The following is a 12,731-nucleotide window of genomic DNA, read 5'->3' on the forward strand; positions in this document are numbered from 1 at the left end:
AGGTGGATACTGTTTTCCTGTCTGCACTCAAAATAATTTTCACGTCGAAATTACGTGAAAAGTTATGTGATTATTCTCCATCTAACTTTTCCCGTTCTATGTACGTGAATTTAACGTAGTTTGCATTAGTATGCGTGCATTTACGTGGAAATCAGATAAATGTTATTGTATTTTCCAATAATGTTCAACTGAAAGTCACGTAACTCCCTGTAGAGAAATTTACGTGATTTTTCACGTGGAAAGAACGTGTGGATTATTTTGAGTATGCCCTTGTGTCCGCCGAAAAATACTGGACGTCCTTTGTGAACGATGCCTTTAGAGTAGTTTCAAGTTTCATTAATTTTCCGAATAACTGGCATCTGTGCACAGCGATGCCAGATCAGCGGTTTTCCCGCTAGACTTAGCGGGATTTCAAGCCGGATAGCGGGACTTAATAACCAAACGGCGGCTAGCGGGAATCTAGCGGTTTTCTTAAATAACTCAGCGGGATTTTAGCGGGATCGCGATTTAGCGATATTTGGTAGGCAAGAGTGCTGACAGAGAGGTTGACAGCAAAAAACTTCGTTTATTGACAGTCTAATGTCTGCTCATGCATTGGCAGATGGTTCAGTATATCCTGCTGATTAGAAAACTCCGTAGTTTTTGCCTAGAATGGGATCAGTTCTGACAAATACTCATTAGAACTTACTGAACAAGAAGACCACCAAACCAATCCGTTTTGCGTATTCCTAATTTTTCCACAAACTAATTCGTTGCCAATGGCAAAATCCAACTGATTCATGAATTGCAAACAAAACAACACAAACAACTTATGTATCTATATACATCATAATTTGCTATATACCGTAGCATTTGTATGATAACAAAACCAAAAAAAATCGGCTGATGAGCCGATAAACCCTAAGTCTAAAAGGCAAATCGGTACATTTTTGCTAAAACAAAATATCAGCGAGAACAAAGAGCCGATGCGCTTTTCAGATATTTTTGAATTTGGGCTGCTTATAAAGATTGAAACATATCTTCTTTTGTCACCAAAAACCATAACCATTTGCCAGCTTTGCTGAAATTTTGCATTATTTTTATCATAGCTAGACACAGAAAGAGAATTTGTGCTAAAGCTTTTTTCGAAATTTTCGCATGTGTTCTTAGACTCCTTAATTATAAGATTAAGGAAAGACAAGATTAAAGATAAGATTATTCTTGCGAAATGTCGTAGTAAATTGTCATTATATGAGGGATAACAAGATAATTCTTTTTCTGTTTCCTGAAGCTTCGTCAACATGAATGCAGCAAATTTGCATAATGTTCATTTAATTGCAACTTCTCAATTTCAGCAGATCATCTTGATTTCAAATGCAAGCCTTACTGAAATGAATATTCTGCACCAGAAACGAAGGAATAATATGACTTTTGGTTCAGCGGGATTTCTAGCGGGAAATAGACTAGACAGCGGGATTTCAGCGGGAAATCAACCTCTGGGCAGCGGGAAAATGGGCAATCGACCTGGTAACACTGTCTGTGCAGCGAACACATGTTTTGTTTACATTATCATCGGAAAAAAGTCGAATTTATTCGTTCTTTTAATTTTCCTATTAAATTTACCGGTGCCAATATAAAAATATTAAGAAAAACGAACTGCAGTATTAATTCTGTTAATATTCTCGGGAGATATAAAATTTAATAAGTGGTTTAATAAACGTAACTACTAACTACGTTACATTATTGCTTTGCGTAAAAAAATTTGATTCAACTCGCAAATTTGAACTGCATAGGCATACCTAGGTATTTAAACCTGAGAATTTGAACATTCTAAACGTGATCGACGTCTGCTATTTTAAACCAATATCCTCATTCAAAGCTGTGATGGAAGTACCGTTGGAAACGCAAGAACACCATATCCCAGAGATTAAATATGAATGTAAGTGCACGAGTGCACGATCTTTCTACTAACATACCAACTAATTTAGCTCTTCTAATAATACAGATTTGGACCACACTGCCGATGTTCAGTACGTACTAAAACTTATACATGTTTAAATTGCATAACAAAACAAACTTACAGGTTGAACATATCGACAGGTTACACGCATGGGGAGAAACATTGAAGGAAGCTTTCGAGCAATGTGGGATGGCCATGTTCGGCTACATGACGGAGCTTCCGACGGTGGACATTCGCAAGTGTTACGAAATCAAAACCGAACCTACGGACGATTTGGAAAATCTCCTGTTCCGATTCCTGGACGAGTTGCTGTTTCTGTTTTCGGCAGAACCGTACCTGATTTGTAAAAAGTTGGAAATTACGAAGTTTGATACGGAAAATTTCTACATCGAGTGCCGTTGCTACGGGGAAGAGTTCGAACTGGGCAAGCATCCGCAGGGAACGGAAGTAAAGGCGATCACCTACTCGGCCATGCAGATTCATCAGAACATTGAGCCGAACAGGAGTGAGGTTTTTGTTATAATAGATATTTGAAAATACCTATATGTACAAGATAATATACGTGCTGTTTGGTTATAAATTTTGAGAATAGTTTTAATTATAGTTTAATATACAAGGAAGTGCCTGACGGTACATTCTAGAGATACCATTTAGTAATTTTTTAAAATACCGTCTATTACTATTGCACCTTGACAGTGTTGGGCACCGCTAATTCGCTAACTGACCAATCGAGAAACACTAATTACACTTTATAATTTATACTCAGACTAGCCAAATTGTTGCTGGGCCATAATTCCAAATGAAGTGCCGCTGTTTATTTTGAAATTAATAAACTGTAAAGCATTTTATCCATTATAATAGGTTTTGATCTTATTTTAATAAGAAAAGCCGTGTAATATATACAAATTAGTATTTATTTGTAAAGTGATAGATTATACTGAAATTTGTTGAGATATGTTCAAAAATAAATAGTGACTGTTAATTTGCAGTTTACGGTTAGTGATTAGCGAAATTTCCACGATTATCGAGCAAATTAGCGGTGCCCAACACTACACATTGATGGAACCAGAGGGGGATGGGGAGCTTAACTCCCTTTAGCCATCTATTGAACTTTAAAAAAACTATGGGCCTTATTACAGAAGAGTCGACTCGACTCGCCATCTATTTCAAATTAGACAAGTTGCTCGTCGAGGCGTCTGTTGTAATAAGGCCCATAGAATGCAGTTTTACTTTGTATCACTTTAATATGATTTCTTGCATTGTTTTGCTTAATATGAACATGCTGACAAAATGAAACGTTTGAAAAAATGTCGGGAGATATTGTCTGCCATATGTACTGTCGCTATTCACATAACAGTCCCATTTATATAGGAAAAACTCCATAGAAAATTGGATTGTTATGCGAGTAGCAGCAGTCTATGAGTTCCACAAATGCTATTGCATTTCTTTACCCTAAATTCTTTACCTAAATCTTATGGGAGTCTTTGCTCTAACTATTTTATTCATACGGCCTAATATTTGTTTTGTTGCCATGCAATAATCGACTAGATTGAATTCATCTAGAAATGATCTAGTCTCTACGTCAATGCTAAGATTGTCGATTCAATTCATATCCATACATATTTTTAACAAAATATTAAACATTCTTTTATATTATCAATGAAAACTTCAATAAAAAAATCAATAATAAATTTGGAAGAATTCGATAAAAAATTAAAAAGTATCTAAATTGTGCGAAGTTTAAATGATAAATTACATCAGAAAAGATGTTGAATGAAATTGAAACGAAATAAATTATGCCAATTTAAGTTAATAAGTAGCCCTTCATTTCCCAAGATAATCGAAATAAACTACTTCAGCCGCTTTAGCTGACTCACGTCTTTTTGATTTCCCTTATTTACTCAATTCAATATGAGAAACAAGGAAGACAAAACAAGTTAAACCCATTAAATAACACAATAACATTTCACGAAACACACCACTACATTAATGAGCGTAATCGCGTTCTTGCGCAGCCTTAGCATAAATTTGAAATGATCGTTATTTTTAGCGATGGAAAAAGGTAAGTCGTGGTTTCAAATATGTATTACGTTTACTAAGAGCGAATTCGGTTATTCAATCCATGTATTAATTATGAACATTATGCAATTCTAACTTGAATTGTTGTGGCCCCATGCCACGAAAATATTTGTATAAGCTTAAGTAGGTACCTAAAAGTAACATTTCTTCATCCATTCGAAGCCATTCTACTATTCATAAAAATTAAAATATTGAGGCCTAACCTTTATAAAAAATTAATATGAACAGATTGAATGTCTGCGAGTTTAAAAATATTATTTCTATATGTCAGCTGAGTAGTCAAACTCGTTCTTCTGCTTATTAAAAATTACTTTAGCATGACTAGCACCTATTTTGCTGATTCAATTCAGAGTAACGGTTTGAAAAACAATGTCTTATAAATATAACTAGCATAATGATAATGATAATATTGACTTGTTGGGTCCCCTTGAAATCATTGAATTCGATATTCGAACATTCAAATGCAATTCTTTCATTTCAATCAGGATCACCGGGATCACCTTACATCAACTTAAAATTGAACTGTTGGTGGCCCAAGCTCTCAAAAGTTTTCGTGTGGAATCCGAATGCAGTAGAATCAATTTAAAATGATATTGATTTAACTGTAAATGTATAAAATTTTATGGCAAAATTCAAATTTTCTTCTAAATTGTACTAAAACTGTGAGGCCTTCGGAGTAGATGCCATTTTTTCTTATAGTTAATTTATACTGTCATGTGTACAATTGACTCCGTATTCTCCGTATTCCCTAATCTCAAGGTCCGAAGGGCCTTCGACCCCAGCGCCTGTAATTTGAAAAGCGACTCGCGACTGTACCAAACTGTAGAAACGTAAGCACATCTGGCATCGCTGGTTCATTCAACCGTTTGCTGGCTGTAGTGTACAGTGCCAAAAGTTATGCTGTTCTCAGCCAGCAGCATTGAAATTTTGCATCACATATCGCTCTCCTCTAAGGTCACGGTTGAGCCGGTGTGGGTAAGGTAAAGTCACTTCTTTGTTGAAGTCGTCGTGAGATGCCAAATTTTTCTTTGGTGTAGAAAAGTGAAGCTTTCAAAGCGCGGACTACCGCCGAAAAGAAGAGTCGGTTTTCTTTTTTGAGCCGAGAGCAAAGATTGTCCATTTTGTACAAAACTGGAAATAGTGTAATATTTTTTTTCAAAAGTGGATAGCTCGGTTAGACACAAATGTCGAGTGCTACAAAAATTTTATTTTGATAAATGATTGCAAAAGACTGCTAGGTTAAAGAGATTGACATTGCTATGGCGCTGTATGGCCGCAAAAGTGCCAATAATAAGAAAATTAAAATATTGGATAGGTAAAATGTGGAAACAGGCACAGTAGTTTCTTTTCTGCTAAGTTTTAGTACGGTTTACTTTTGCTCGAATAGGTCCGGTGTTCGGTGTAACTAGTGCAAGTGACTTTTTCTTGTGCCGGCGCTCCAACAAAACCGGGAAAACGGACCCCACAGAAGGTGAGCGAGAACCCCTGAATGTGCCCCTCTATCATTCCTTCAGTTACCACCACCGTCTGCTTCAGCTTTTCAGTTATTACGCTTCCGCCCCGTTTCGATTCGATCATTGTCACTACTTGCGAAGAACATTAAGCAGTGGTCATGCAATAGTATGCGTTTTTTATGTTTTCCGCAGTGTTGCCGCTTTTCGTTCATTATTTCCTTAATCAGCTGTTGTTTAGGGTAATGAAGGTGATCGATAAAGAATTGGTTCTTAAATGTTTTATTAGAAAATACATTTATTATATTTATTTTAAACTTTAAATAAGAATTAAACACGTTGGTTTTTCTAAAAGCAGTGGAACCGTCCGTTGCAGTACTTTGTTATTGAAAGCTGATACACTTGATAAAGGTTGTTGGCAACACTACACGTTGCGCTATAACAGCTGGTGCGTCCTTTTCACTCTTGCGATTGCGAGTGATGTGTTTGTTTTCACGCTAATACATCAACACATGTGTAAATTTTTCAATCAGCATTCTTATAAGCATAAGCATAAGTGCCTTGCTGTAAACAGGCGGTATGCTTGCAACGCCTGAAACAATTTTACCTAACATAAGCAGAGGGAGTGTCCCTCGTGTGATCCTTTGTTGCATCACATACAATTTACAAAACTTTACAGATTCTTCCAGATCACGACTAGTTTCTGTGGCGGGCACGGGCACTCGCACACGCCGCATTCAAAAGTTAACCTCGTTCAAGGTTTAGTCACGCAATAATGTAAAGAGTAATCGATTTATATGTATGCGTATGTTAGGTAAAATTTTTGGAAACGTTCTAAATGAGCAGATGACGGTTTGCAATAGATGGAGCTTATTTTATAAAGTAAAGATGACAAAGGATTTGTTTTGGCAATGAAGTATTCCACCACGCATACATATAAAGATTTTTTGACATCAGCTGGGGTCCTCGCTGAGGCTGTTTGCAGTAGGAATAATGTCAAAAACATCAAATATCAAACTCCCGGATCCTCTCCTCCACTCTTCGCTACCCTCTCACCCCATCAAACATTTTTGTTGAATAGTAGCTTATTCAACCGTTATATGGCTAATAACAGTAGAATAATCGCTTGATAAACTATTGTACAACAAAAATGTTTGTTGGGACTCCTACATAAACGATCCGCAGCTAATGTCATTGTCGTTAGTGACGAAACCGCAAATTACTTCATACAGTGGGATTTCGAATTTGGCACACTCTTGAATGATTCTACCTGTAAATAGGTCGGATTTAGTTAAAGCTAGGCTGAAACCTGAGAGTGATTCGCGAAGAGGCAAAAATCTAACGTCAAATGCAGCCAGTTGTATCGTTGGTCGCAAATAGAAAAGTAATGATAAGTCACATAAGCTTTCTGCTGATGGTTTTTTTTTGAAAAACACATTTGGGATTGAATTAGTATTATTTTTCTTTGTTGTATAAACTTTTTTGCAAAAACTGAAATACCCGTGCACCAATTAGCACTAAAATATGTCCTTATGAAACGCACATTTTACTCATCCAATGAGGAGTCCAGTTTCAACCTAACTTTAACTAAATCCGGCCTATGTACAGGTAGAATCATTTAAGAGTGCATGGTTCGATTTTGGCATGCCTCGATTTTAGCAACAGAAGTGTCCGTTTTTGGCAACACAAAATATTTTACATCCAAAAATATTCTTAAATATCAGCCAGTTATCGTATACATACTTTAAATGACGAGAAAATAATGCCCTACGTGTGTTCATGAAAAAAAGTGCGGTTATAGAATGTTTCGAACAATATTTTTTATTGCCGTAGGACTACGACGACCGCAGGTCGCCAAAAACTTACTTGCACCGCACGGATAGCTCTTGGCGGATTTTGTGTACATAAAACAGTAAACATAAACATAAAAAGATTGAAATCGTTGATTAATAACATTTAGTCAATTTCTAACGCATTTACATTCAATTTTTTTATATCAAAAAAGGGTCTCGATTTTGGCAACATAGGCGACACGCATTTATTTCCAAATTCGAAATTCAACTGTACTTATCTTCTAAAGTCAACTTTCGCTGGTAGGGAATTCAAAACTAGGCTGCTTTTAGCTTTTTTACAAAACTATCCTTTAATAATCTAAGTTTTTAGTTAGATTTGTGTCCAAAAAAGGCTATGGCTCAACGAAAAAAGAACTGGATACTTAACTGGATATCAAAATCGCTTGTCAAATTAAAGTTGACAGCATAACATATTCAATAATTATAATAGAGTTATGTCACAGACAGACATTCACCCCCGTGAAGAAAAATGAACAAAAATTATTGCTGATTGCAAGGAAAATTCACACGCTATACCGGTCAATTCAAAGTTATTGCGGAGTTTCCACCTATTTAGAGTCCCACGCGAAAATTATTAGCGTGGTTATTTTCTGCGTTTAGCACACATGTTTGCAATTTAGCAATTTGAACCATCAGTTTTTCGTTATTGCCTCCCCACTGCACTCCTCCTTGCTTGACAAGCATAGTTTCAGTGTATTTAGTAAGTACAGGATCGTTATTATTAAACGACGGATTTGCGTAGGACTCGTAAAATTGCTGCAAGGTACAATATTGTTGGTTGGAAATATCTCCGTATTCGTCAAAGTGGCACTTTTAACCTTCCGTTACTCGCGACAACTTTTGTAGCACGGATACTCGCGCGTTGTATTTTGTGCAACACTATCTCGGAATATCTCAGAATCCTGGCTATATAGAAAGTTAGTGTCTTCAGCAAAGTTAATCAGTAGGTTAAGACCTTTCGTTTGGGGGATAGAATTTTATAAGTTTGTCACCAGGCGGCGCCAAACCCCGCTGTAAATTGTACATCTTACAATTGCGGCCATGTACAAGTTGCTGTACTCGGAAAGATCATTTTATCGTTCCTAAATGATGTAGCATTCTATTGATTAAATTTTTTTTCTAGCAGTTATCATGTTTACTTAGATATTTTTCACTTAAAACATCTCATCACATAAAGTATGATGACATTTCTGCTGTTGGCAGAAAGTAGGGCATCTGTGGTTAGAAAGTAGGGCTGATGCGGCGTTTTTTTTTGTTTGTTAGATTATAGTCACTTTAACAAGCTTGGGTTATTCGTAACTTCTGTGGGGTTGGGATTTAAACCCGGGTCCTCGGCATGAGAGGCGTGAATGCTAACCACTACGCCGGGACTGACCCCTGATGTGGTATTTTGAGTTACTTGGGCAGGATGTTTAGAAAGTTTTTTGCACAGTGATGATACATAGTGTGAAAATGTCCACTAACACATTTTCTGAAAACAGGATCTTACAAATAAACAGATTCCGTAAATAGAACACATTCAGTAAACTAGCCCATACACTAGCGCCGTGAAGTCACGAAATTATGAATTTTTGCACACCATCAACTGTTGAATAACTTTGCTGTATACAGAAACCATTTTCCCTTATGAAGAAATAAGAAAAAAATCCAGTAGGGGCCAAGTACCCCTCACACATCGCTTGCAACGTTTCTGCGATTTCGGTTTATGCTCATCTATTTTACTGAAAAGCATTAATGTAATGAATAATTATGTTATTTTGTCCATAATAAGTTTATTGAAGAGTACATTTTGGTTTGACATCGATCCGTTACTTGAAAACAAAATGGCATCCAAAAATCTACAAGCGTTGTTCAAAATACAACAGCGCGAGTAACGGAAGGTTAACAAAAGGAGACGATTACCCTATTACAAATACTTACTTGTTCAAGGGATACTCCTGTTGTAATTTGATATTTAGGAATTTCGATCATAGTGCTAACACAGACAAACGGACATAACTCTTGGAAGAAAAATCAACTAAAATTATGGTCACACACATTTTGCTTGAGCACTAGCTTATAAAACTAATAGCGTTTTTGTTTTTACTCAGGTCCAATCTAGGTTCGCCCTAGTTCCAATCGAACGGCTGTCAAAACGTTTGTTTTTTCACTCAGGTTGGACTTAGTTCCGCTTTAGGTTGAACTTTTTAGGCGTCGGGTTCGCCCTGGGTCTTTCTACAGTTTCAACTCCGCTATCAGCAATAAACTGACAACCCGAAAACGTTTGTTTATTCTCCCGAAAATCTTTGTTTATTCAATGGTCGGATTCGAACTAAGTCAGGTTACAAAACAAAAACGGTATAAGAAAAGTTCAATTACATCATAAGGTGATGGATGACATTGCATTGTGCATTATAAAACATACGACAGACTTCGCAGCCATTTGTTAGAGTGCTGGACAATTGCAGGGTCAGTTGCTGCTATTCTATTCTCTGGTAATTTTCCAAATAGACCTATGTGACAATGAGAGATCCTCTTCGCGTCTCCTCTCTTCCGCTTATTACGGCTTGCTTCTTAAATGCATAGAAAAGAAAATTTTCAAAACAATTAGCTGGCTCCGGCAACCGATTCATGCAAAGCTGATATGTTAAAATGCGTTAGTATTGCCGAGAACAGCGGAAGAGAGGAGGTACGAAGAGAAACTCTCATTGTCACATGACAGGTCTATTTGAAAAATTACCCGGTAAATTCGCAACGACAGATTATACCATGCAATTAATTCCACCGTCAATATGTTGGATAACAAAAAGTACAGCAATTTTGTTATGTGATAATTGTAAACAAACAGTTACTAAGCAGTCAGCATTGATAACATTTTTTCAGTTTTCGCATCTCAACCAATCATATGTAAGTACACTTTTGACTACATCTTACGGTAAGGCCTGGCTAGATAAGGTGTCATTCCAAAAAATCTAAACACGAAAATTGATCAAGTTTTGAACGTCAATAACTCAGCGATTTGCTTGTGGATTTTCAATATTTTTAATATAATATAAATATACGGATTGTACTACGTTGCGGAAATTTGACAGAAAACTCATGGAAAAACGGTCAAATTGCCGCAACGTAGTAAAATCCGTATGCATTGTGTCTGGGCCTTTAGAGCAAATGCTCCCATACGATTTAAACGGAAAAAGCAAAGCAAACTGTTTTATTCATACGGCCTAATGTCTTCAGGCCAGCTTTCGATGTACAAAGACCGGTGCGTCAGGAGGACCATGTTGCATGACCATTATGCATGTTGCTTTTTGTAATGTACTTACAATCTTTGATATACAAACTAACGCTCATATGTAACGAACCCGGATAAGTAGTACTGGCTTATGTCGATGATGTAACTGTGATTGTTAAGGACAGCGCTAAAATTGAGCAAGTTATTCAATGTTTTAGTGATTTCGAAATAGTTTCGGGGGCAAGACCTAACATGGAAAAAACGGTGAGTCTAGCTAGCAAAGAATAGACCGCGAGTAATGAATATCAAATAGAAGTTTATTCTTTTTAACAGATTCGTATGTTTGAAACTCTGGTACATTGCGTCGGTAATTTCATTAACTAACAGTTATGTAGCAGAATTTACCAAATACATAAGATACTACCTGTGGTCTGGAATGCCGCATTGAATACGCTTCACGTAGGTAAAATTAGATCGAAAAAAGACGGCGCACTAAGGCTTCATTGTACGAAAACCAAAGCTAAGGCATTGCTCCTAAATTGATACCTACACACTCAATCGCCACCAGAGATAGACAGCCTTTTCGAAAGGAGAGTTTTTGATGTGAAACTATCTCATATTCAGCAAATAGCAAGTACGATGGATGAATTCCCGGAAATATCGTTGGAGCAACCAACCTCAAGTCGTATATACTGGCATCTGGTAGACGCTATGCTACAAATCGAACTGGTAATACGGATGAATAAAAATTGGAAACGGATCTGGAAAAACATCAACCATCAAAAACTGAACTCTGAAGAAAAATCGCTATACTATCGTTTGACTAATGGAAAACAGGAACATACAGACCTGCGTCATAGAATGGACGATACGAGATTGCATGATCCACTATGCATACAATGCAATCAAATGGAATCAATGGAACACAAATATTCAGCATGAGGTAGAGTTGCAGGTTTGTAGAGCGAAACGAAAGCGAGCATAATAGCAATAAGTAACCGTAGTTGCACATTTGCGGAGCTACAACATCCAGAATTAAATAGTTTAAACAACCAAAAAGTGGGGAAAATATTCATAAAATATATGATGTATGTAGAAGAAATACCAAGTGAAACACAATATTGTATTACAAAGTTTAGATCGTATATAACAATGTAAATAAAGAGAATAAAAAAGCTAAAAAAAGACGACGTGAACCGGAAAGACCAGACAATTAGGTAAGGGAGGGTCATTGCAGCAACGCTTATTAGGTTTGTATAACGTTTGTACACGTATCAGAAACGGTGTCATAGTCAGCGTTTTCGAAATTATAGTATACTGTACAGGTGAAGTCTGGCGGAAATGATTTGTGGCTCGATTTTCAAGGACAGGTTAGACGATGATGAGGTGGACTGGTGGACCGGCAACTTCGAAAATTACTGGAGTACATTCAGTGTTCTGCGGATCCAGCAGAGCAGCGGTGCTTGGTGGCATCACCGAGTTATAGGTATCCGGGTATAGAAAACCGAATCGTGCAGGTTGCCATTTGATTTCCGGGAGATTAAAAGTTTCAGTCTTGAGCGTACAGTGGCAATGGAGTCCGTATGAGTCGATAACAAGTCGATGTATTGCGGATGCGAGCAATGAAAAGCATCGTATTTCCTGTCGAGCACTTGAAATGAAGAGGTACGATTGTTGAACAAAGATTCGGTTAGCGCAATAGTATCGTAGCAGCAATGAGAAATGGCAAATAGGCATTGGTGGAATTGTTTATACCGGCAACGTTTCGATGTTTGGTACAGAACATGTAGATTGGAAGGAGAACGACAATTACCAAATAAAATTCTCCCTCGTGGTCCCTCGATAGCTTTTCCAAGCTGTTTTTTCGTCTTCGATGGCTCCATCCACTATGCAGAGGAAGGTAGAACTTCATTCAGTGGCACGCAATTTTGAGATGATATTGGAAACATTTATCAGGTTGAATGCTGAGGCCGGTAGAGTTGAACCATCTTCTGTGTACAGTGTCGAGCCCTGGCGTCTTTAAATGATAAGCAAACATGAGACGAACAGAGAGTTATAGAAGTTATATTCTGAGACATTACCTAAGGACAGTTGAAAATTTTAGCAAAATTGGCAAAGAAAACCCATACCCGCGAATACGTACCCAGACCCAGCAAAAAATAGTGGTCCTATCGCATACAATATGAACAAATGAGTTG

The 12,731-nt window shown here is 37.1% G+C and overlaps 2 protein-coding genes across 3 annotated transcripts in view; both read left to right on the forward strand.

Annotated features, from left to right (window-relative positions):
• Positions 1–1,578: 1,578 nt before the first annotated feature.
• Positions 1,579–2,513, forward strand: LOC128743087 (protein archease-like). 2 transcript variants are annotated; one of them, XM_053839605.1, is made up of 3 exons: positions 1,584–1,918; positions 1,985–2,009; positions 2,080–2,513. In XM_053839605.1, exons 1-3 carry the CDS (start codon positions 1,864–1,866, stop codon positions 2,471–2,473), a joined length of 474 nt encoding a protein of 157 aa, XP_053695580.1. In that variant the 5' UTR covers positions 1,584–1,863; the 3' UTR covers positions 2,474–2,513. The 2 variants fall into 2 exon arrangements, with proteins under 2 accessions (XP_053695581.1, XP_053695580.1); XM_053839606.1 differs by lacking the exon at positions 1,985–2,009 and having other exon boundaries at positions 1,579–1,918; positions 2,063–2,513.
• Positions 2,514–5,135: 2,622 nt separating this feature from the next.
• LOC128742422 (transcription factor E2f1) overlaps positions 5,136–12,731 on the forward strand; it is a 32,687-nt gene continuing 25,091 nt past the window's right edge. Inside the window, exon 1 of the mRNA XM_053838780.1 lies at positions 5,136–5,489. The gene's annotated coding sequence lies outside the window, so the exon portion shown is untranslated. The remainder of the gene's footprint in view (positions 5,490–12,731) is intronic.

The sequence above is a fragment of the Sabethes cyaneus genome, chromosome 3 (genome assembly GCF_943734655.1).
Source record: "Sabethes cyaneus chromosome 3, idSabCyanKW18_F2, whole genome shotgun sequence".
Taxonomy (NCBI): Eukaryota; Metazoa; Arthropoda; class Insecta; order Diptera; family Culicidae; genus Sabethes; species Sabethes cyaneus.